This window comes from Haemaphysalis longicornis, unplaced genomic scaffold, assembly GCF_048455015.1.
Source record: "Haemaphysalis longicornis isolate Haplotype H1 unplaced genomic scaffold, Haemaphysalis longicornis Haplotype H1 scaffold_1, whole genome shotgun sequence".
NCBI lineage: Eukaryota > Metazoa > Arthropoda > Arachnida > Ixodida > Ixodidae > Haemaphysalis > Haemaphysalis longicornis.
In genome coordinates, this window is record NW_027526203.1 from 303,155,706 (window position 1) to 303,181,838 (window position 26,133).

A 26,133-nucleotide genomic window follows, 5' to 3' on the forward strand; every position below is an offset into this window, starting at 1 on the left:
GTCCAGGGAGTCCAAGTCTACTTTGGTGAGGAATAGGTATGGAACAACGAAAACAACATTTGTTCTACCGCTTGAAACGTGCGGAGTCAGCGGAGCGATAGCGCGCTAGGCTCCTACTGTGAAGAAACAGGTTCAAATCCCATACGAACTCAAATGTAGATACATATTACAGCGGCGTCCATTTTCTTGACTGGAGAACAGCAACAACAACTACTACTACACCAACAACGAATGTTTTTCGCAGAATGTTTTTCGCAGATCGGGGCACTTATGCTTTCGGGTTAATACGTACTACCGCCTTAATGTATCGTTTTTTGTTTACTTCTGCGCTTGGCAGGGTGCCAGATGTTCAACAGAATACAGCGTTCAAAAGCACCAGTCCCAGAACCATTACGCCGTTGGAGAACCTCGCACCATCTGCCTCATTCTGGCTCCGTTTACTTTCAATTTAAGTTATTCCTTCCGATTCCTTCAATTATCCTCCCTCGCAAACATTCTTTATTTCTTCAGCTTCGCCATGCTATTGTGATGGATTGTCACTGCGTCAATACTAGCCCAATTAGAGAGCATTAGTCGCAATTCTGTGAGAGAATTTAAGCAGAAGTGCAAGGATTGCCCTCCAACGGACTCCTTCGCTTGCTTGTGTTTTTTTTTGTGTTTTGTCTCACCGAAAAATTTGGCAAGGGGGTGGCCCTATGGTTTTTATCTGCTATATACTGCTTTTCCCGCACGGAGAGTTCCCGCGCGTCAAGGTAATCAGCGCTTATTGTGAAGTTCTAGGCGACGGCCGCTTCGCATCTAGTGCGTCTTTGAGTCAAGGTAAGGCGACATTGCTTCTCTTGCTGTGTATGGGATAATCTATGAAAGGCACCTACATTACGTCGAGTGGCCAGTTGATGTGATGTCGGGTGACTGCACGACGGCTGGCTAAGCGCGAACATGTCAATTTTTACCGATTGCACAGAGCCGGCTTTTATGTTTTGTTTTTGTTTTTCTCGGTGCGATCGATATATCAGTGTACGAACGTTCGAATGATGCAATGCGTCATAGGGCATTCATTCGCAAGCAATAATAAACTGCTACGCCGTGCGCAGAAACCCAAGCGTGGCGTAAGCGATACACATGTGACGGGTTGTCCGTACGATGACCCAAGGAACAGCTGTGTGCCAAAGTGAAACATTCGAGCAGCAAGGGCCGAGCCGGTTAATCTTCGATTATAATACCGAGCCTAAACGGCCCAATGTCGCAGAAAAGTCAGCGTCGTGGTCGGCGTTGACCATGAGCGAAAAATCTCGTAGCGCCACCTTGCAGCGGCCACTGAAACACCCGTAATCGTAAGCGCTGCCCCAAGCGATGGCGTGCGAGCACACGGACCGCAGCACTGCATGGCACACAGTTGGCCGCTGCTCCTGTTTTAGGACAAACGCCTTATATGGCTCATCCAACGCGGAATGGGACCGACTTCGTCGTGGTCGTCGCCGAACATAAATAAATAAAAACATTTTTGTGTTTGTGTGAAATTTGAACCAGTGTCTACAGAGCAAGAGCCAAGTGCGTCGCCATGTGCTATACGGCACCCTGACCGAGGGGGAACAAGAGTTAGCCTGGCGCGCGTGCCGCATTACAGGTGAGCATGACGGTACCTAAGCAAAACGGGTGCACGCCAACCACGGAAAGCTCCGATTCTGGGGGAACTGTCGCGTGAAGTGCGGAAAGTCTGTCAGTCGAAGTAATTCGCGCCTAAAGGAGAAACGAAAGCGAAGAAATAGACACAATACCGATGTAGCAGTAAATAGGTCTGATAATCGCTGGGCTTTCGCCTTGAAACCTCGTAAGTCGACTTGAGTGGCCGAGGAATTTTCCTTCGGTTCTTCTCACCTTCCAATGTCATACGTAAGTCAACCTCATGCCTCTTACAGCGGACGACTTCGGTGGTGAGTGCGTGGTATAGGAGCAGCGAACCTCGGGACGTTCGTTTTCCTCCCGAAACGGGGTTCCTCCTGCCGAGCTCGTGAACTGGGACTTTCGGGATCGTAAGGCGCTCCTCCCCTAACAGATGGCGTGTGAGCAGTGACGGAAAGTTATCACCGCTATGCAAGTTCTCTTGGGATGCGAACGGGGCCCGATAACGTTATCGCGTTCCACGCTTAGAGGCGAAGATTAAGCGCCCTCGGAATTTTTGTGTCCCTACTCCGCACCGGCAACAGCAATGTGCACAGTAAAAGCGGGTCCTGAGGCAAAGGTGGGAGGTAAAGCGAGAAAAGAGGATGCTATCACGCTGACGGAGCAGCGCAGGCTCACATGCTACTGGTTTCAAACCCCCGTGTAAACGTGCGCACTTCTACTCGCGCACACCTGGTGAACGCAAGAAGAAGGCCTGTGAAAAAACAAAAAACAAACAAAAAAGAAACACTCAAATCATTATGTGGATTATGCTGTCGCTATTTTCTATGAAATCCCGCTATCTTGCGGAACGTTATACTTTGGTAATACGGGCCGTTGTGTCAGTGAGAGAGCCAAGGAACATGAATTGTCTATTTGGAAACGTCATGGCGCACATTTGCTTACATATTGTCGTGCCTGCGGTTGGGAACCATGGTTTAACGAAATCAGAATAGTGAACAGAAGCAAGAACAGAGGTGCGAGGGCATTAGAGAGCAAGAGGTTGTGTGAGTGATACGTCGACTGGGCTTTTTCGGAGACATGCTGTGAACAGCCTTATCGTCGTATCATGTGTGCATTTGTTCCTTTCTCGTCCTTTTGATTTCCACAGGATTGATATATAACCTATTGTCTGGTGCAATAAAAGTAACTGGAAGGTAGCGCCTGTCCTGCCTACTCTGTTCGCCGTGCGTGTTTTAGATGCGGAGCATCTCATGCTCGGGGCTGTGTCCCTCCCTCCCTTGTCGTCCGCCGTCCGCACTCTACTGCGCATGCGCGTCTCTTCAGCCCCGTCAGCGTTTGGGCTGACGTCAGCGCAGTCCACTGTAAAAAGAAATAGTTAGGCGGCACCCGGTTCCGATCCCACGACTCTCTGGCTGCAACGGGAGGTACGTGGCGTTCTTCCCACTGCACTACAAACCGAGACGGGAGCATGTGCTACGAACGCGCCTTATGTCCTTCACTCATTCCAAAATAAATAAATAAAGAAAGCTTCTGATTACTGCAACCAAATTTGGCAATTCAAGAATAGCCACAGCTGGGGCACAGCTCCTGACAACTCACCCGAAGCTACACTAGGCTGCCTTTTCTCATCTTGGTCGAGCCTTTTACAGCCTTCTCGGAATGTTTGACCACCCAAGGTACCCCGGCTTTCTTTGGCAGCGCCAGGAATCATTCCATTGCTGAAAGAACGATGCAACTCACGGAGTCGAACTCAGTCATTAGAAAGGAAGTTAAAATAATTAATGCATACGACCGATGCGGACCTATAAAGAAGAAACTTAGAGCCCAACTAAGTGACCGAAACTTCGGTTAGGAGAAGGATCCATGGAAAAGAGAGCTGTAAGGCTTAAGGATAGGAAGAGAGCATCACTGGTAAGGGAGAAATTCGCGTCGAAGAGGTTGTAGTTCCAGTCAAAAATAGTGCCGCTGGACTGGCCTTGCGGGGCGGAAGACGAGCAACTGGTGGACTCCCCGAATAACAGAATGGCTACGGAAGGGAAGACGCAAACCTCGGTGAACGGAGGAGATACAAAATTTGCGGACGAACAATGGGTTCGGATGACGCAGGTTGAGAGGGTTGGGTGCTTACGGGAAAGACCTCCATGGTTCTGCACTGGAAAACAAGAGGCTGACAATGGAGGCGGTAATCATGATGATAATGGTAAACATTTGTCGGCTGTATCCCAAAAGAGCGGAGATTCGTGGACAACGTGGCTCGGGAAACGATACCGGATCGGTGAACTATCAATCAAGCAACCGGATTTTAGAAAAGAAAAATTACATAAGCACTGGATGCACGCCCTCACTTTGGTGAGCAGAGCGATGCTATGGGTTGTCCCCAGCAAACACGATGTGTTTTTTTCTAATGATGCCATTTTCTTAATCAAAAGCACGAATCGAAGCATCGTGTATGCAGATTCACGACGTCACATACAAGAGGCCCCCTGTTCTAGACGCCGTTGCATCTCCGAGCGCGTCTTCGTTGCGTAACGGCGGCTGCACGACACCGTTTCCTCTCAGGCAGCTTTTCTCCTCTCGGTGGTGGCCGCTTGCGAGACCCCATCTCAGCTGATATCGACAAGTGGCTCAAGATCAGGTATCATAAATGGTTTCCCACCCAGTAACTGACGTCAGCAGAACTGATGTCAATTGTTGTGACTCTCTAACCTCGTGACTGACCCTCTTAGAAATCTGTTTTGAGTGATTGCTTCGTATTCTCGGTGCGAATGTGGAGTAGCGCGCGCACTGCCGCTCTTGCGTGCACGTGCCGTGCGTGTTAGTTCCTTGCGGCGCAGCCAATCGGGTGCGAGCACAGACGCTTCCTCCTCGCGCAGCGTGGGTTTAGCCCCACCAAGAGCTCACATAATTTCCATGCGCTCTCGGCCCCTTTGAAGAGAGTGCAAATGTAAAAATGTACGTACTGCCGTTCCTCCGTGTACGCGGGGCGCGGTATTAGCTTCTTCTCTTGCTAGCAGGCCAGACACGCCAGAAGGCGTGTCCCGATCTAGGTGGCTAAGAATGCGCATTAGGAGGTTTTATATTGCCTCAGTTACCGTCATGACATCCCGAATACGCGTTTTCACGCAATTAGATGTATAACACTTCTAAGGTATAATCGGCTAAGAATTGTAACTCACTGCTTGATGTGGCTGTTCATATAGCCTAGAGCTTTTCAAGCATAATGTTTTATCGTGGCAGCCTTGGATATCGTAGCATGACTCAATTCACCGCAACAGTATGTGTTGTTAGTACTTGTCAGTAGACCAAAAATGGAGGACAAGTCTATCAGGTGTAATATCCCAGACCGACCCGCCGCGGTGTCTCAGTGGCTAAGGCATTGTGTTCGATGCCGGCCGCGGTAGTTTTAAGATGGAAGCGTAAAGCGAAAATACCCGTGGGCCGAGATTTCGGCGCACGTTAAGGATCGCCAGGTGGTCAAAATTAATCTGCAGCCAACAAGCATGTACAACCTTCTTCAACGGTTTCATATCATGACCCGTCAGAACAATTCTTCTGTATGAAACCGCACGACAACCTTCGCACAACGTACAAGTTTGTACAACGTACAAGCATGTACAACCTTATCCAACGGTATTATATCACGACCTGTCAGAACAATTCCGAGATCCCGTAAGGATTTTTTTGGGTTCCAGCCCATTCCACAGCGTCTGGTAACGAAGCTGCCCGCAAGCGTGCCCGAGAGTTGACCCACCGGGTAAGCCAGGCGTTCGGAGAGCAGTGACAGGCCTGCCCCGTGTTATTGTTCCGCGATATCGGCAGCATTACCGCCTGGAACGAACAATATATACCCCTAAACACAAAAGCCTCTATAAGGAACAAGAACGGCACCTCCGAGGCATCCAAACACTTTTCTAGACCCCATTAGAGCCCACATGCTGGACCCCACCCTGCACTCCTCGCAATGCCGCTTCTGTGAGTCTCCGGGCAGCCTCTAACATATCATGTGGTGCTGTCACAAGAACCCCCCCCCCCCCTTATGCCCCCCCACCCTTCCTCTCCTCTGAGCACTGGGAGAGAGCACTGCCTCACTCTGACCCTGACGACGAGCTTTGGCTGGTGAAGAGAGACCAAAAAGCCGGAATAAAGACTCTCCTCCAGGGCTGACTGCTTTACAAGGATGTTTGGAGGAGGAGGATCCCGCAACCATGGCACGCCTCATAGCCCAGGTGCAGCTTCGGCGCGTCGAGCCCCATAATCGTACATCCCAGCAACTACGCAATAGGTAGTATGCTGGCCAAAATGGCAAACATCTAATTGGTAAGAACACGGGCGGTCGTTTCCTCAGGCAGCAGGAAAACTGTTGCCAGAACAAGCTGAACGTGCCGCACATGGCATGTACAGTACGGTCAAGCTGCAGTCGTGTTGACGTGACCGAGGCCCTTTTTGTAGCGAGACAGGGCTGCACTATGCCAGCGTTACGGTGAGGGTAAACCTAATTAGCGCCTAGTCATTTGTTCTACGGACAACTTGGGGACAACGCTATGACCACAAAAAACTCAGTCACAAGACGTCATCTACCGCGACAGAGCTCGCTGCCCTGCGTGCGGCTCTTCAATACATCACCACACAGTCAGTCAGCCAATGGGATATTTTTACAGACTCCCGCGCGACCCTTCAATGCCCTCAGTCTTTTCCCAATGAAAAGCTACTCTGGGACCTAATGTTTTAAGTGCGAATGCACTTTATAAGCGACCCCGAACCTTCCGCCGTCCGCATAGCAACAGCTGCGGGTGCGCGCGCTTTTCGTCTTCCTTAGCAACGGGGGGAGATGGGCGCTCGCTGCCTGGCCGCTGACATGGCACATACCCACGTGTGAGATTGGCCAGGAATAAGTGCGAATGCCCTTCTTAAGCGAGCCTGAATCGTCGCGCTCGCATAGCGCCTCCTCTCCCCCCTCGCCTACTCTCCTAAAGCCCCTTTACTACTCTCCAGCTCGCAACACCCTCTCTCGGCGCGCCAGCCAGGCCACTACACTATATAAAAAAAAAACAGCATCCGGCGCCAGGTTTCGACCTGCGGACTTTGCGGCCGCAGCGCGACGCTCTACCGACTAAGCCACGGACGCGACGTTGATATCAGTGTTAGTAACGCGCCTTATATCTTTAACGCATTCAAACTACGTCGTCAGCGGCGTGCGTAGGCGACACAGCGGCGTTATAGCGGCTTGATAACTGCGTGGTGTACACGTGATACTACAAACCCGCTAGTTCTGCATTCTCTCACGTGACTGCGCCTCCTCTCCCTTCACTCCGGTCGGCGCTTCGCAGCTGCGGTGCGCTGCGGTGCGGTGCGGTGCGGTGCGCTCCTCCTCTCGAACATACACGTTAATTCACCAAGATTTCCGCAGAGGGACAAACGAGGCGTGTTAAGCCGAACGTGATCACGAGGGGGTGTTAATGTAACTAACGGGCAAAATGCCACCAAACTTCAACAAACTCCCCCTCATAGCATCACCCCGTGCTTCGCACTTCCTCATACTCCCCTTCGGGGAAATGCGGGGGAATTTTTACGTTACCAAGCCTTCAGAGCTGACCATTTCGTCGAACTCCAGTGGATACCGTCACATTCCGCTGTATCGGGCAATTCTGCAGCAGACGCTACACCTTCCCATTATCACAATCACCAAGTTGCTCTTGAGGCCGTAGCGTTCCCCAAGAGAGATTCGGCCGCACTTGCGTCTCGTGTTGCGCGGCAAACACAGCTTTCCATACGGGATGATCCGTCACGTCGCTACGCACCACTCTATTCCGTCGACCCAGAATGTACTTTCAGGCTGCCGCGTCGTCTCAACAAGCACGACGCAGCTGCAAAACACGACGCAGCTGTAATACGCCCGAACGCCGCCTATACTCGCCTTTTTCGTTTCAAGCTTCAGCAGACCAGCTCACTCTTTTGTCACCCACATCGCGTGTCAAGTTGCATGATGTGCTTTTCATTTTTATTTTTATACCGAACATTTCATTTTTATACCGAACTACTGAGCCCTCTGTCCAGACTTTAAACTCTGATCATTTATTTTTCTTATCTTATCGTTTTTCTTTCTTTCTTTCTTTCTTTCTTTCTTTCTTTCTTTCTTTCTTTCTTTCTTTCTTTCTTTCTTTCTTTCTTTCTTTCCTTTTTGCTTCTATTTTCTCATCGTCTTTTCTTTTCTTTTTTTTTCTTTCTTTTTTTCTCGTTTCATTTTTCACCTGATGTAGCATGTTAGGCTCTTTGCTGGACAAACCTTGTCAGGATCATTAAACTGCTCGCTCACTCTCTCTCTCTCTCTCTCTCTCTCTCTCTCTCCCTGGGGAAAACGAGAAAACGGGAAAACGAGGAGCGGTAAATGCGACACTGCATGGCCGCTACCAGTTGCACTGTATTAACGTTTGCTTATTTCCTAAGTAGCGAAACCTGCATTGCGCCCCTGTCCCTTCTTGAATCGCCGGCTACGCCGTAAAAGGAAGTAGGCAAGAGTTTTATTGGGGTCGCCCAAAACGTTCACTGTATTTCGCCCCGGTTTCTGAATAAAAAGGACTGTCTTTTTGGCTTCTCCTGGGCACCCCCACTCATGCGTTTTAGTTTCATAAGCGCTTTGATGAGTCTCTGATTGATTGATTGTAGGGCGTGACGCACCGACGCAACGCAGGCGATGAGGCGCGCCGTAGTGGAGGGCTCCGGATTAAGTTTGACCACCTGGGGAATCTTTAACTTGCGCCGAAGTCTCGAACACACGGGCCTTTTTGCTTTTCGCCTCCACCAGAAAAGCGGCGGCCGCGGCTGGGAATTGAACCCGCGACCTCGTGCTAAGCAGCGCAACGCCATAGGCGCTTTGATAAGTCTCACGGAGTCTCCAGAAACGCTTGGACATTCAACTCATCAAAAAATTCCTGCTCTGCTTCGAACCATATCCTGCTCCTTCAAAAGGATATACAGTCAAACCTGGATATAACGAAGTTGACAAAAATTGGCAATTTTTCGTTACATGCAGGTTTCGATTTAATGCTCACGTGAATGAAGTAGAAACGAAACCAAAATGCTAGACATGGGTGGCGGTGAACTCTCCCTTTAAGGATTCACTTCACGGGGAAAAACTGCGTGATTTGCAACTGCTGCTTTCCCTCGAGCTTAGTCACTACAGGGCCCTCCAAAGAAGCAGGGTAAACTTACCGGCGTATTCACAAGCGTAACTTAAGTATCACTTGTGCCTTATGAGACTTTTCGGTGGCTTAACGCGTTTTAAGGACCAAGCGTATGCTAGAGAGCCGCCTTTTCGCAAACTTGATGCTCTTTCCCGCACTCGAAATTGTTGAGAAGGTGCTATAGCTGGAATACTGTAGCGGGCGGCGACGTTCCTCCTCTTTCTCGCCGGCGGAAATGGGATTTAAAATTGACAGGTTGCCTTGAAAAGACTAAACTTCTAGCTTTCTGGCATCAGAACTCATCACCGACCAACCGACAACACAGGGAGCAGTGGAGACGCGCGTCTGCACGTTGATAGGCAGGTCTAGCACCTAACCGACACCACAGGCACACATGGAAACGCAAGGTAGTTTGCGGTGCGGGCCGAATTCGCTAAATTCGTGCATTTCACCAGTCGATTTTTTAGAAAAATTGCAAAAAAGAATGACCCATCAGCGTAGCCAATTCGTTACATCAAGGTTAACCGTCGCATCGCCTTCATTACATAGAGGTCGAAATACATGGGCTTCAATGGGGGTGGCAATGGGGAATTGACAAACTTCGTTACGTCCAGGAATTCGTTACATGGAGGTTCGTTACATCCAGGTTTAACTGTAAATGCCGGGGCCAAACGAGGACGCATACCTGTCAGGTGCGTAACGCAGCGGGCTGCCCTGTGGAAACACGACGCTTGTGGGGCTGGACTGTGCCGTCCAGGGAATGCCGCCGTCTGCCGGGTAGAAGCGCCGGTAGGCCGCCCAGAAGTCGGCGGGTGGAGGGGCCCAAGAGTCGCCAGCCGGCACCCAGGGGAGAAGAACCAGGCTCAGGCCCCACAGACACGCGGCACACTGGAAGCAGCAAGACACTTCTGCAGCAACTGGCCGCTATACTTCGCCCATGGCAATATTAGCAAGTACGAGAAGAGAGCTTGCGCTCAGCAGGGACTCTTGTTGTGTAATCTGTCGTTCAGCGCACTTCTTGCGAATTATTGTTAGGTGCATTAAAGCAAGGCGCCATGGATTGATGGGTCAATCTCTTGAGAACATTTGTGCTCTGATTTCAAGGGGCCGTGAGGGCCAAATACAGGTTCGGTTCAACCCGCCGCGGTGGCTCAGTGGCTAAGGCGTTGCGCTGCTGAGCACGAGGTCGCGGGTTCGATTCCCGGCCGCGGCGGCCGCTTTTCTGATGGAGGCGAAAAGCAAAAACGCCCGTGTGTACGAGATTTCGGCGCACGTTAAAGATCCCCAGGTGGCAAAATTAATCCGGAGCCCTCCACTACGGCGTGCCTCATCGCCTGCGTTGCGTCGGTGCGTTAAATCCTAAAATCAATCAATCAATCAGGTTCGGTTCAGTCAAAGAACTGCATTGGCTCAATAACAATGACATTAACTTTAATGTGAACTTCCAACAACTACGCGAGATTTTTAAGAAAACATGCGGAGAAGGAGTAACTAAACTGCCACTTTCTCGCCGGGCCCTTGTGACGTCACAGGGACTGGTTTGTGTGATTGGCGATAGCGACCAAAGCCACCATCGAGAAATATAACTGCGGGGTTACAGTGGTGCCCAGTGCTTCTTGTTCAAGTTTATCGTATCACTTGTATGCTAACGTGGATTTTACACACTGATAACTGTATTTTGGTCTTCCCCCTGTTACGTGACTGCTCAGGTTGCGTTGCACAAAATTTGAAGGTTTTCAACATTCCTTGGTGTTCTTTACGTTAAAGACGCTTTTGGGGCTGGAATTCCGTTGACTGAGGTTTGGAAGGGTAGTTTTTTTTAACTTAAACACCGTTGTTTTTTCATTCATGCACCCTTTTAGTTTATGTTTCGAAAACTGTAATCATTCTACTAGCTCTACATTTCAGACAGTGCCGCTGTTCCGCAGCCTCTTCTTAGATATAAAATGTTTCAGAAGTTTCCAACTATGTTCGTAATTTTATGCGTGCTTGCGTGCGTGCGTGTGTGCGCACGCGGGAACTTTGAGCAGAGATATAAAAACAGATACACACACGTGGGTATCGAAAGCAGGTCTCCCCGGTTACTAAGTGGACATAACAGACACTTTGTTGCAACTAACTTCTAGATACCACCATAATATAGGGGTTTTATGTACACATTTTTATATCGATTTGAAGTCGAGGAAGTGCGAGAATAACTCATTGTGTTTCGTATAAGTCGCTCGCCTGGCGTCATCAATACCCGAAACAAAGGCGGGTTTGTGGAATTATCTAGATGTTCGACTCAGAAAAAAAAACTCAGAGCCTTTCCACCGTGCTCTGATTGGATTTGCTAGGTTGGAGTTTAGCTTTATTGGCGGTTTGATACGTTGTATTACAAGCGCAGTGGCGCGATCTTCATGCCACAGACTAAGTATACCACACACGGCTGGTTGGTAGAGACAGTGATGCACGGCTACGCCAATCATGGCGCAGGCTCTAGTCCCCCGCCAAAGTGGCCGCAACTCAGGAAAGAGGCGGCAGCGGTGGAGAGGAGTACGAGGGGTAGTGCAACCATACTTTCTCCGTACGTGGAAATGTTTCACTGTGCATTAGTGGGAAAGCCAGCTAACAAAAAACAAGCTTGCACCAATTCCCATCAAAGTCTAGTTCACCTCTGTACACGAGTGCATTGCTGAGAAGATAGTTTTTCAGCGGCAATATGAGCCAAGATATGTAGGCCCAAAGACCTTTTTATCATTTTATGATTTTTTTTCGTAAGCTGAGCATTGTTGATTTACGCTCGGTCTGTCGCCAAAGACAATCTGCCGGATCCTAGCCATAGACAGCCTTGCTGTAAAAAAATGGCAATCTTGGGAATAGTTCTTGGACATCGACTGGGCCCGTACGCGTGGGTAGCGTCTATTTCTTTGCTCGGAACGTCCCCGATATTCTCTTGAGCCACTGATACAACCGATTGACCATCAATTCCCTTTGATACAACCTTTTTTTCGAGACATGCTGGCCGATACAGCGGTGCAAGCTTGGGTGCCTGAATGCGGACTCTGGGTTTCCCGATCTTCGCAACTGTACTTTAGTGCCGGGGCTCCGCTCCCGATGTTAGCGCAGGAGCACGAGGTGTATTGCGCTGTCATTCCGAAGCCTCGAAAATATAACTTCGTTCTCAAAGTTGACTGTATGGTGCACAGTCGCGCTCAACAAGCTCGATTCGGACTAAGTGCGAAGCCCTTGCTCGGCGTGGTTAGCGGCCATCGCCCTAACGGCAGACGAGGCCAACTACATAGGAGGGTGGTGGGGCGATGGCATACACGCTCATATACGCCAATTTACGTTGCTTCCCAGGGAATGTAGTTCATATTTTACCCTCTGTCATGTTTTCGTTCTAGCTGTATTCATTAAATTCTGTGCCACTTTACTATGTCATATAATTTCTTATTCGTTTGTTAGTTATAGTCGTAGTCAGACAAAAGCAACCGCACAAGTGTCTCCTGCAGGACACGAAACATCTAATTTATTTATGTAATCTTTTTTTTCTTTTTTTATTCGGGCTCTTTTTATTCAGGCCATATATAACGCGGCATTTCCATCACTCATGCAAATAATTGACAAAGTTACTATGTATGCATGTGCGAACGTGTAGCCTGCACTGTACTGTGCTCCCGTATAGGCGTAATTTCGCTATTCACACGTAACCATAATTATTGCAGTAAATAAATTGGTTGTTTAAAGAAGAAAGAAACCTTGGCGTGACGGAGCAGTCATCGGATTTAAAGTTAATGGAATGCGATCAATATTTATAAAATTTAGGGTTCGCTTTATTTGGCTAAATTATTATGTTTGCGTAAAATAAGGTCGTACGTTTATCCTACAAAAAAATCTGTCGTCGTAAATAACGACACGTCGGTATCCTATAAGTCGCTTTAGGGGTAGAATGCCGCCTACTACATCGCTTTTTTGGCCTTCTGAACTCTTTTTATTTTAGGCTTGTGGGGGAGGGGATGTAGAGGAGGGAGTGGCTTCGTTTATTTTTGAAATATGTTATCAGACATGATTCCCCGCCGCAATGGCTCTGTGGCTGATGCGTTGTGCTGCTGAGCCCGAGGATGCATGTTCGGCCCCAGATGCGGCGGGTGTTTTTCTGATGGAGCGAAAGACAAGAACACCTGTGTGGAGATTTCGCCGCAGATTAAAGATCCCCAGATGATCGAAATTCTTGTATCCTTGCTTGCTGCCTTGCTCAGTCAGGTGTTTTTCTTAAATGCCCGAAGCTGCTTTCACAGGGTAAGGCCACCTGTTATTTTTTGCATCTTTTAGTTTAAGTTCGGGCCATAAACGTCTCCCGAGCCACCAGGTGCAAATCTTCAGCCTTGCGGTACACTGCTGCTTGGTTTTGGAACATGTTCACTGACATCGACTAAAATAAATTCGGCGTGACACTTTGGTGATATCGCGTGCGTTTTCTGGGTTTTAGGAGAAATCGTTGTGCTGACTCGGCGTTGGTTTCTGGCAATTCATATAAGGGTTTTTAACTCATGTAATTGCTGATATAGATTTGATGACCTCTTTTAACTCTATAGGCTCCAATTTTCGGGATGACGGGAAGTTGTTTTTCATTCGCCTAATAAGAACTGTGAGGGGGGACACAACAACCCCATGGTTTAGTGAGCCCTTTTCTTTCGAGATATCTCCCTTTATCGCGCTGTACGAATAGGCCATGGCAGTGATGACTAATTTGTACATCTACACGGTTCAAAGTAACTGCTCGGCTTAAGCGTTTGCTCGCAGCGCTTAAGCGTTTGCTCGCAGCCAACGCTTATCGGTTGTCTTCTTACCGCAGGTGCAGTGCTCGTGATGTCATCAACTTGACACGTGAGCTGCCAGCTGAGAAACATGAAGAACGCTGCCCACATGCTGATAATATCGACTCACGCCCTAAAGTCATGCAACGGAGGCCTTTGTCACGCTGTCTCACGAGCACTCTTGGACAGAATGCAGAAACGAAAGTGCCGGGCGAGCACTTTCGATAAGCCGGGCTCTTCCGGTTCCATAATTATGCATGTGTCGCGACGCGGGCGAGCTCGTTATCCCGAGCCGCACTTGCGCTTTTTTGTGTCCGTGTGTACCGGACTCATGGTCGCTTTTTCGGGCCATCCGGTTCATCAATCTTTTGTCTGAAGTAAGGTTCCACCATTAGTCATTCTGCTTGGCCATTGTCGCGTCGCAAGCGCGATCACGAGAATCCATCTCAAGCTCATCATGTTAGTAAATTTTTATGAATGCCACCAGACGGACTTTTCTTTTTCGATCAGCTGCTCAGTGGGCGCGTCATGAACGCTATTTGTTGCCGGTCACTCCTTTTCACCATGAAGATGTTGTAAGGAAAACGGGAACAATAATAATGATGGGACTTCGCAATACTGGCCGTGACCCCACTGCATACAGCTTGGTACGCCGATGGGAATACTTTGCGCCAAGGGCTCGGGAACATGTTCTCAGTATGGAGAGTCTGTTTGTAAGGTTTACGCTATTCTTCGCAGGAACAAGCCTTTCAAGAGTTTCGATGCACCCTAGGGAAGCCGAGGAGGCGGATGTTATCATTGCATGTGGTTGGAATTCCGTCCAGCCTGCACGGCGCTTCCGGTTAGTCGGACCAGCACGCCGAGGCTGCGCAGCGTGTGCACATAGGAAACAAGCGGCTAAGGAAAACTTGTCGCGTCATTCCGGGAATGCAGGAAATGTGAATGAAGTCGCCCCGTTCCTGCGCCGGACAGCACGTTTGCTGGGAAAGTTACGGTGCCACCAATGCTGCTAAGAGATTCGGCTCGTATCCACGGAAGCCCGGAAGAGGCGCGTAAAGACAAGGCGGAAATAAGGCAGGCCACACGTGCTGATAACTTTTTTCCGTTTCATGCCCAATAAATCCCCTGATAATAAAAGAAGATTTTAATAATGAAAAAAGACTGCAGGTTTTAATAAAAGAAGGAAGGGAAACGTCTGGCTAGAGTATTCCAATTTAATGGCATAAAATCCACCAACTATTTCTTAAAGAAGCCGTAGACGTAAACAGGAAGCAGGAAATATGAACAAATCTGCCGTAGCCTCGTCACTTGAATTTCCTACAAATGATTTCACCGACTCTGCTACACTATTTTTACCTCCACCAGATCCTTCAATGCCTCCGCACACGCAGAAATCACACTCCCCAGCATTCTATGGTGACCACAGGCCTTGTAGAATATTATTTTTCGTCAGCTACGGGCACCGGTTCAGTCGCGCAAGTTTTGTTTCAGGAATGACGTATAGCTCGACCTTTCCTTAGATCATCTGTGGCAGCCATGCGGTCAGCTTTCGAGATGTATACCTAGGTGTAAAGCTATCGCATGAATGAAATGCGCATCCATGGTATTATTGCACGTTTCTCAGCGGCCGAGCCCAAGGAATAACAAACGCACACACAGATAATACTGAGCTCATGACTGCCAAAGGAAGACATGCGAAACGAGGAAATACTGAAACTAAGGTCATGAAACTATGTCAGTGCTTGTGCTTATAGATGCATCTTAACGTGGTAGGCAATTTAGGTTCTACAAAGCGACGCACCTTTATCATGTCGACGCTTCGAGCGCCGAAACACGTGCGATATGCAAGGCAGACTGTATGTTCATTGAGCGCACTCGCAAGTGGCAACAGTTCTTTTTTTTAAATGACACAAAGGGATGTTGTTGTTGTTGTTGTATCCGTTTATTTTAGACAATTTTCAAAACTGCCTTGGATGGCATGGCAAAAGGCAAACAAAACTGCCTGACGGGGCCCTGCCACCCGTAACAATCAGAGGAGCAGCGGGATCACAAGGAACAACAATTTGAAAAAGAAGATAACAAAAATAAATAAACAAAACAAAAATACAAAAAGCGAGTTACATCCGTTCGCCAAAATAAAATAAAAGGTGCGCACTGGCGTAATCATACCAGAACAAAATATGAACATACAATTGATATTGGAACCAACAAAACAAAAAACAAAGCAATCACAATGCACACATCCTTCAGGCACTGGAAAGTGACAAAGTTAGAGCGCTAACAACTGCTGTCAGCGGTAATTTTTATTTGCCTCAACAATTTTTCTTTCATAACTTTAGATACCTTGTTTGGGCTACGATATCGAATGATGTCAAGAATATCAGGGTACTGGTTGAGGAGGTGAGGAATCTGCCATTTTAACCTTTGATCCCCATAGCCTGTCCGGGAACGGCATTGTTCTATCAAGCACGTTCTCAGTTCATACGGACTTCTATGTACATGATAGTTTAACTCAAACAATGTTTCATTAGTATTATACTGGCGGAGTACTTCCAGGGATAATTTTTGGGTGTAAAGTTGCCGTACTGGTAGTATTTCATGTTTGTTAAAGTATGCTGCGCAGCTTGCGGAATACTTTAGGTTTGCAATTGCACGTATGGCTCGTTTTTGAATTATTGTAAGGTTATTTAGGTTTGTTTGCGTTGTGGTGGACCACACTAAAGAGCAATAATTTAATCGCGAATGAAAAACCGCGTAATAAACTTGACGTTTTGCACTCGTAGGCAGGTAGTATCTCAGCCGGTTTAATGTGCTCCTCAGTCCACTGGAAATATTGCTCTGTATGCAAATTACGAAGTTCCTACACCTCAACTTCTTCCTTCGTGTTACAAGCAGGCAACCGGAGAAGAACCGAAGCTGAAACCCGAACCGAAATTATATTTTGGCCGCAACTGAATCTGAACCTGAACAGTTATTTTTTTTTAGCACGGAACTGAACCCCCCCAAAAATGCGGATTCCGGTTGGCGATGAAATCATGCTGCTTTGCGTTGTCAAAGAAGAGCGATCAATGCCATTTGGTGCATTTTTTTCTCAGGCTCGAAAAACCTACTTATCCCGCGCACAGGCCCTCCCCCCATCCACCCCCCCCCCCCCCACACACACACACACTGACATACCTAGTTTATAAGCGCTGTATTATATGTACAAATACAACTAACGGGAAACCCCTGGTCGCGGTGCAAGGCTGCGTAAGAGAAATAAAGCCTCCTGGGCAGCCTGCAGGCCGCACGAAACATAGGCTTCTCCCTGCAAGCAGGTCATGCAGGTAGGTCACAAGCGTGCGCCCTGCTCGTTGGCGAGGGCCTTGCACCCTAAAGGAGCCTTCTTGTAGCGTTTCATGATTCATGTCAAATAGGGTGCATACCTGAAATGTCTAAATTATGGAGAAGCGTGTTTTCCGCGGGAAAACTAAAAACAAAAGAGGAGTGGGCGATGCTACTGGCGTCAGAATAATTCGCGTGGTAGTTTATGACTCCCCTGATTTCCTTTAAAAATCGAACGAGCACAATACCGAAATTTGGCGCAAATTTCCGCTAGGAAATTGTGGGGGATACATGATAATGTATGCAGCTCAGACCAATCACGATACCAACCGGGGCAGTTACTGGATGGTGCGGCCTGGTGATCCCGCAGCTCTTCCTGATTGGCGCATTCTTCCTGAGCTTTCTTCTTCCTCCTTTCCTCTGTCATTTAACCATTTATTAGCAAACACCATTTCCGTTCTTTTTTCGTTTTGTTCAGGTTTGAAACATACATACGAACGAAAGGATGGACCGTTGACCTTGGCGACACGGAGGGAGATAAAGCGCTATCTCACCACAGCGGATAGAGCCCTCACGAGGCGATAAGTCTATCAAATCCGATCCTATGCCAGAAAATTGCCTCCCAGTGGTCAGTGGGTCCTATCAACTGTGGTGCACACACAGAAGTGAAAACGTAACCTAGCGACGGCTGTGTCTACAGCAGCGCTACGCCCATTTAATTGGGGACATATTGAAATAACCGTTCAATATCTGAGAACACGTTGAGTCGTATGGCAAGCACGGCGTCCACAACAACTCTCGAAGCGCAGCCCTTTCCCCGAAATCTGCACGAAGAAAATGTCTCGTTCCTATGGCACACCGTAAAACCAGTGTTGTGCAGAACGGTGTTCCAAGGAACGCCGTTCCTGGAACTAGTTATATTATTTTGGAGGAACAGAGGAACGACACGGTTCCATTAAGGGTCAGTGGAACTGTAACGGTAACTGGTCAGGTTTTTGAAGGAACGGCAGGAACGGCGTTCCTTCTGCAAACGTTACATCGCTACGAATTGGCTATTTTTGATGCCAAGGCTCGAGTACAAAAATTCACAATTCGCTACTGTGTTTCTCTTCATAGAAGCTGGCCAATTTTCCCACCCTTTAGCGTAACGTGCTTCCTCGAAGGTCAAAGGCAGAACAATGACCACGCAGCGTTCCGCAGCTTGTACTTGCTTTCATGCCGGTTGAGCTTACGCGGTGTTCGACGGGTGAATAGCGCAGCCGCGAGAATTCTTTTCACCTTTCCTCGTTTATCTGGGGAGGCCAGGATGCCCGTCTGGCCGATAGAATTGTTCCCTGCCGGGTAAAGGTTTCAAAGTCCGAGCGGCAGTGCTGGTACCTTGTGAAACCACCGTATCTTGTCAGGGGTAATTACCGCATTAGTGCGCGCGAGGCGCGGGTGCGTTGTTGTCGAGGGAGTTGCCCTCGCTGTGAGGTCATTCGAAGGGTCACCAGGATTGCAGGGTCACCGGGTCACCGGAAACTGTTCGGGATGGCAGGTTTGGAACCCTCAAAGGAAAGCGCGAGCTCGTTGTCGCCAGTTGCTTAATCCCAAGGTTTAAGCTATCACGGATCCCAGACAGTTATATGCGAGACAAGGTGACCAACGACATAAATACAGAGCTAGCTGTGGTGACCGAGCCTTCCAGCGCAGATTTTGCCACCTCGTCCGCACCCGAGGATTTCTTTTCCTTAGGGCAGCATACCCTTCCAGCCGAGGCACAGGATGAGCTGTCGCGGTAACTTCTGGTACCATTTGACTACCCGCTGTCTCAGATGAAGACCTTCGAGGTACTGAACCAACTTTTCTTCTTCTTCTTTAAAAAAAGAAAAAAAAAACACGTCAGCACCCTCAAGCGCTTCCGTGGAACGGCTCCAACATTGCCAACTAAGTGTTGACGAAAAAACGGGTTCGTCTGTCTGACTCCAACATCGAGACAACTCTAGCTGAGTTCAAACAAGAGACTCTACTTAGTTGCGACTATGTATTCGGGAATTTTTCCCGACTAATCGTTTTTAAATTTTTTCATCCTTTCTTCATTTTCCCCTCCCTGCCTTATCCTATAACTTTTTCATGTACTTTACTTTTTCATGCTTGAAGAGCCAACCAATCAGGCGTTTCTGTACCATGGCACGTGTTTTCTTGTTTTCTCATTACTTTTTGTTTAGTTGTTGTTTCTTTTGCTTTATAGTGTCGCACTTTGTGTCCGACTATATTTTTTATGGTGTAAATGTTTTTGACGCACGTGATTAGGCTCCGTGATATTTCCTGTGCTTTTCCGTTTACCGTATTTTGAACCACCGCAACTGATTTGTGCGTCGCGTCCGCATACTTGGCTATTGTTGGTTGTTTCCTTTATCTGCTACCCTGATTGTGTTCGGCACACTTTGTCATTCTTTTGTATAGAGTTCGCGTGTGACTACGCTGTTAGCTTTTATTTTTTTCTTGTTGTCGTCTTCCGACCTAAACTTGGATTGCGAACCTCGTAGTCATTACTTGTTCTGCTGTGTTTTGTTACACGCAAATTTGTGCTGTGTGATGCCCAAAGCTTGACTTTCGTAAGCCCCCTCACTAAATTCCCTGCAAAGGGGCCTGTAAGGTATTTTAAATAAACTGTAATAATAACTTAGAATTCATTAAAGGTCTATGTATTGTTTCTTTCGACGCGCTTTCTTACGCAAGACATTAATTACGTTCCTGCATGTGAGTAACTTTCCATTTGCATTTCTGAACTGCAGTAGCCTTACTGCGCATTAGTAAGACCGAAGTGGGAAGTGTCACATGTGTTGCGCCTACAATAGACGAGCACCAAAATCGCAGTCAGACATGTCTGGAGTTTGTCCGGTGCTCCATGAAAAAAAGATCGCCTGGCAGCGTTTCTCCAAATTCTTTTTATCTCCAGATAAACTGCTGCCGGGGGTGTTCATATTCCTATAATATGCGTAGTTCGGTGTGAGTTTTAAATTCCTCACTTAATTTAGCCTCAGGAATCAGACACCATATTTTAAATTAAAAAATGAAATGTAACGTTAATGTAACGACACGTTCCAATGTTCGAAGTGAAACTCGAACGCGTTCCTTTCGCAATAAAGGAACTTGTAACGGGCACTCGTTTCAAAATTGGGAAGGAACGAGGAACGAGGTTTCGTTCCTGTTTTAGAGGAACGCGTACAGCACTGCGTAGAACGCCCTCCTTTGACGATCGAGAGGTCGATGTTTTGAAACGGGCCAGGGAAAGCATTAATTTTTGTCAGACTGTCAGCCACCTGTAACAGGACCGGGTACAGTATTTGCCAAAAGGCGCTACGCCAAAAGTTTCTCTGCCACAAAGGATTTAAAAAATCATAACTTCGTGGTGCAAACAAATATTTTATGAAAAGAAGCTGCTCTAGCCAGGTTTAATGCATAAAAAGTTTTAGTCTTACCCGATAGGTTGGCTGGTAATTTTCATTTTTTAGGCCATTAATTTTTTCATGACCTAGAAACGTTTTGCAAAGGGTGTACGTACGTGCTCACACAAACGTTCTGCGTGAATAGCCGAGGAACGTTTACGTTAACGGTACCCCGCAACTCTTCTCATAAACGCTTTTACTCCTTCTTGCGTGACTAAAACCTTTGCTATCACACTAAGCCTTTTAACACGAAAGTGTTTTATTCCCGGATGCGCGAAGATTTCCCTGACGTCATATCCGTCACGGAAGTGACGCCAGTACAACGAAGCAAGCCGCCTGTAAAGGGTGCACCCCGTCCCACGAGGTCTTCCTGCAGGGAAGCAACCTTGAGTACTAAACAGTACGTCACACTTAGGGCTGTTCGTTTTCGGGATTTCATATTTCAACACGAAATTGTTTTATGCCGCGATAAACCAACATTTCACTGACGTCATATCCATCCCGGAAATGACGCCAGTGCACCTTTGCCGAAGCGACCCGCCAGCAGGACGCCGCTCTCCAAGCACACCCACAAGACAGCCGCCGACTCGCAAATCATGCTCAGCGGCAAATTTCGCTGCACATTTTACTTTCGTGTTTTACCGATTCCTATGACAGAGGAACCAACCACAGTTTTTTTGCATCCATTTTGGTCGAAAAGTGTATAGCATAAGTGGGAAAATGGTGTTCGGAGGCCATCACATCCTTTTGGTTGAATCTCAACACCATTATTCGTCGCTCTACACTCTTTTTGTGTGGAAAAAAGTGTGTTAGCCAACTTCAACACCTTTGGTTTTTGGTAGGGTGTTGGAAGGATGTGGAAAAGGTGTTCAGCTGTTGATTGATTAAGGCCATGCATGCATGCATAATTGCGCTGCGAAGTACAAGACATCTCCTACTACCCTTTCCCCACCTCGTAAGAAATGTTCAAAAGCAGAAAAATATTGTTCGTCTGCAATGATCTCTCACCTCTATATACGGTGCGCCTCATGACCCAAGTTCAGCTTTGGCACGTGAAACGCCAATTTGTACTTTTAAAATTAGAAGACTATATACACACACTAAACTTTTTTGCGCTCTCATTGCCTAAAAAAGGTGTAGTATAAGTGTAATAAGCGTGTTGGAAAGTCATTACGCCATTTTTTTCAGGTCCCAACTCCCTAATTTGGAGCCGTACACTGTTTTTTTGTGTGGCGAAAAGGGTGTTGGCCGTCTGCAACACCCTTGATTTTCTCTAGGGCGTTGAAATGGTGTGGCATAGGTGTTCAGTTGCAAAAAAAAAAAAAAAACAGCGAAGCTAGGGGTCGGCTTATCTCCTTCCGCTCTTGCTAAGTTTTGCTAGGTTTTGCTAGGCATTGCTAAGTTTTGTTAGGTTTTTCGATGTTCTTGCTAGGCTAGGCTAGGCTAAGTGCTGATGGGTGAGCCCAAGCTTAGCCGGATTTTTCAAGGCTGTCCCAGTGTGTCCCCCCCCCTGACCATGGATCCAAGGTGGAAACAAACTAAGTTGACTCCCAGATATGCCTTTCCTCCAGCCTTGCACCGCTAGTGCAAGCTGCGCAATTTTTTTTTGCGTTTTCGTATCCCCAAGAGACAAGTACCTTTCAAATGGTGTAGTAAGAGGTGCGCATACGCATGCGCCCCTTGTGCTCACACTCGAACAGGCTCGAAAGCCAGCTTCACTGTTTTAATACTCTATCTTCGGGGGTGCATTCTTTACAGGCGGTGCAGTTATTTTTCTTGGTATCTTTTTTTGCTAACGCCACCGTCCCTAGCGAGAGCCTAAAGAGCTCCGCTGGTAATAAATTATGCCAATTCATATTGTTTTAAACATCATGAGGTACGAAACCGCCCCGCTTGTAGAAAATGTTCAGTTCACCCGTGTAAACGGGTATAGTACTAGCAAAGTTCGAGGTCTTTTACACCTTTTCCTAAGTTGGCGGTCTTTCACAACCTTTTTTTCTTAGTTTCCAACACCTTAATTTGTAGCTTTGTACCCTTGTGGGAAAAATGGTGTTGAAATAATGAACATCCTTTTTGGAGGGTGTTAAAGAGTGTGGAATATGTGTTTGGTATTTAATAAAATTTCAATACTTATTGAAAATTACAACTACATCACGATTCCAACTTTTTCGGAAATCCGCATGCTGTTTGTATATGCGCACATTAAAATGAATAATTCCAAAATTAGCGCTAAAATATCAGACTTTTGCGACAAGCCCACTGACTCTACCGAAAGAATTTGCTCTGCTTGCTGTAAAATAAAGAAGTGCAGATGTATTTCGAAGTAAGTGTATGTTCCCGCTCTCCCCGTGCATCCTGTTGGTTTTCCGGCTCAATTCATTTGCGGTTCATGTGTGCCTTGTGCGTGTTGAATGTGTCGGTATGTCAGGCTGCGCGCTCAGCCCATCCAAATTGACACGCGTAGCTGCGCTGCCCACACTCTTATTTCAGGGTGTTAAGCAACCTTACACCCTTTTTTAGGGTGTTTACAAGAACACCTTTTTTCATCCTGGCACCATTTTTTAGCCAAAACACCTGTTAACCTTTTAAAGCAGTGCGCCATGGGACAAGATGTTTACACCTTTTTGGACCAAAAAAGGTGTAGAAAAGTTTAGTGTGTAAGGCTGTAGTAACTGCGATCACAGAGCGGCACTGAGTATTCTGCTCGTCGCAGCAGGTACACCCGGCGGCAAAATAGGCCGGGGCACGCGAACGCGTGGCAAAAGGCATCACCGCGCCATCTGACGTTGCACTTCTGGTGTCTAGACACCCATGTGCGCATGCGCGTCCAACCCCCGCATGCTACCCTGTATTCTGTATTTTCCTTCCCTTCAAGCTACAAAGCTGATAGCGTTGAGCGCTGGGCGCTGGGGTTCACTGTTTATGCTCAACACATCTCGCTGGCACACGCTTCTGCGGCTGACGGCGCGGGGTGAAGCATGTTTGTTCTATCAGCCTGGCTCTGGCTAATGAGGCATTGCAACTAGATTTTCATATCTAGTCGCATCTTCACAGCGCAAAAATAACGGGACAAAGGGGCGGAAAACACTGAACTAGCGCTGAACCCCTTTGACGCGTTATTTTTGCGCTGCGAATATGAATCTGTACCAACTAGTCCGGTTCTACGTTACTTCAGTTTTGATATCTTAGTTTTAATGGCGATAGCGTTTGTTTGACTGTCTAAAAAGGAAATTTTGGTCTGTGTCCATCATTTGAACGCGCATTGCGACTTGTCGCTTACTTTTGCTCTTTTTGTCAAACCCACGACTGCATGTCTGCTCGCGTTTTCCCCACCAATACCTGGTTTAGTACGCGCTTTAGGTGACCTCTCATCACACTTTATTCGAATAAACTATTACTGCCTCAATTCCTTCCCGTTTTGATGTGTTCATTTTAGTTACCAAGCACCTGCATATTTTAGGCAAAAATACAAAGACGCGATGGAATATATGTGGCATAAGTTCGTCACCGAGGCGGGCAATATATTCATTCTGTCGGATCGGGGCAGCGCGAGCAACGAGCACTTTACCCTCGCCGTTCGCCGCCGAAACGTGTGCCAGCGAGGCATGTTAGCAAGGAAAGTGACCCTTATGGCCAAACGCTGAATGTGATCTGCTTTGACGCTCAAAGTGAAGGAAAATACAGGATAGCGAGCGTGGTTAGACGTGCCCGCGCATATGGATGTCTCGACACCAGAAGTGCAACGACAGATGGCGCAGCGATGCACTTTGCCACGGGCTCGCGTGCCCCGGCTCATTTTGCTGCCGGATGTACGCCTTCCCGTTGTTTCTACATTGCTTTTTTGACGATTTTTATGGCTACTGAATGCGTTCATTGCTGGAACTGGAGGGAGGCTGGCCAATGAACGTGGTATAGCTCGAGTGACGCAGGCAAATGATGCCCTGACCGAGAAAGAAAGGAAATCTTTTGAGCAAGTTTCCAAGTTATTTGATGGTCGTACAACGGTAATATTGGGCTTAGGTACTTTGTGACCCCCCTCCTTCCTCTAGCTACTTGATGCGATTATTGACTACACGTCTTGAAATCATTTCAGATTTTCAGAAATGTTAAAAGATATGTTTCAGGGTCCCTTTAAAACGCTACGCTACGCTCGTAGTTTTGAACTACGAGTTTCTAACTTTTTTAACTGAGTTTTAGCCTAAACATTCCACCGGTAGGTAACCATCCAAATACGCTGATTAGTTATGAGCGTTGCTGTTTCTCTTCAATCCCCCGCGTTGATATGTGTCCCGTGTGCGTGTGCCTCGAGCCGCAACAGCACGCAATTTTGGTGTTTCTCTTTCTAGTAGCGGCAAAATAAAAAAGTTATGTCATCATGATTCATTTTTCTTATACCTCCTACGCCTTAACGCAGGCCATGAAACTTTAATCCAAAACCTGGATTCATAACTTATCAGTGAATATTCGTGGATTATATGACTCCCGCCGCAGCATCGGAGTGACCTGCGTATGATCCCCCGAAGTTTCAAACCTGGAAAAATGATTTTGTTTTCAGGTCTACGCTCTGCCACACATGCTCCGTGACACCGACGACATACGCATTAGACGACACGCCCACGACGATAGTCACGTGCAAAAAAGAAACAGATACCGGTAATATAAACTATAACTATTGACGGGTGTTAACTTGAAAATGACTACGAACCACAGCAGAAAGCACAGAACGTACCCCTGCGTATTATCGTTCCTTATGTGGTCTATCGTACTTTTTGAGAACATTTTAGCGACAGAGCATGTCTCAGAGCACCTTTTTTTTTGTCAAAGACAATAAAAAAGTGGGATTCTGTGGTACAAGTTCTTAGACTTGTACAGACCCCGCTGTGAGACAGTCACGTTGTTTAGCTTCCCCACTATGCACGCTAGAAACAGGCACATTCCGCCAACGGGAAAATCGAGAGAATGACAGCAACATGTACGCCATTTCTTTAAAAAAATCTGATCTTCACCGTGGCACTGAAGGTCATGCGGAACGTCATGCTCGCATCGCGCAATGCCATAGCGCAGACCAAAATTTTGAGTCCAAACGCGTCCTCGACGTCTGAGGTGTTGGCTGCATAGATTGGTCATTCGAGTGCGATGTGGTGAAGCTAAACCCAGGATTTGCTTAGAGCAGCCACGTGGCAGAGTTGGCATGTGCAAGGATCCTACAGAAAAATCACCGCCACGCTTTCCGTCATACGCGGGTATTCCTAAATATGACCCGAGTCGAATTCTGGTGGCGCTTTTTGTTTTAACAGCAGCGGCTGCATAATTTGTACGACGACTGAGTAGTATAAGGTATAAGTTTGTCCAAGTGATCGCCGTGGTTACTCCATCTGAGGTGGGCATGGTTTAGACTCCCTGTCTATTTCGTAACTCTGTTCGCTTGTAACGGCGATGGTAAGAACAGCACGGACAGACGCAAGCCACGCTCTCTGCGAACGCAGGGTGGGCCGCAAGCTTTTTTCACCACCGGCGTTAAGCGTAAATATAGTGTATTTGCGAAGCAACAAAATCTCAAGCTCAGAATAAGGTCACGGCTGAAAGATAAATTTATTGAGGATATGCCAATGATGTCAGGCGACAGTGGCTGATATTATTCCATGCCGGCGACCACACCAAGCGCTGGCCGCTACAACCTGTTGCGAAAATTGGTCGATATCAAGTTCGATATCAAAAAGTTCGATATCAAAAACATGTTTGTGAAGTGAACGTTGAATCATTTATGAAAGA

At 47.4% G+C, this 26,133-nt stretch overlaps 1 protein-coding gene across 2 annotated transcripts in view; it reads right to left on the minus strand.

The window, feature by feature from the left end:
* The window catches only part of LOC144149630 (uncharacterized), a 135,032-nt gene that overhangs the window by 36,745 nt on the left and 72,154 nt on the right, over positions 1 to 26,133 (minus strand). For both annotated transcript variants that reach the window (XM_077681285.1, XM_077681292.1), the window contains exon 2: positions 9,493 to 9,695. In XM_077681285.1, coding sequence (XP_077537411.1) covers positions 9,493 to 9,695 — 203 coding nt within the window. The remainder of the gene's footprint in view (positions 1 to 9,492; positions 9,696 to 26,133) is intronic.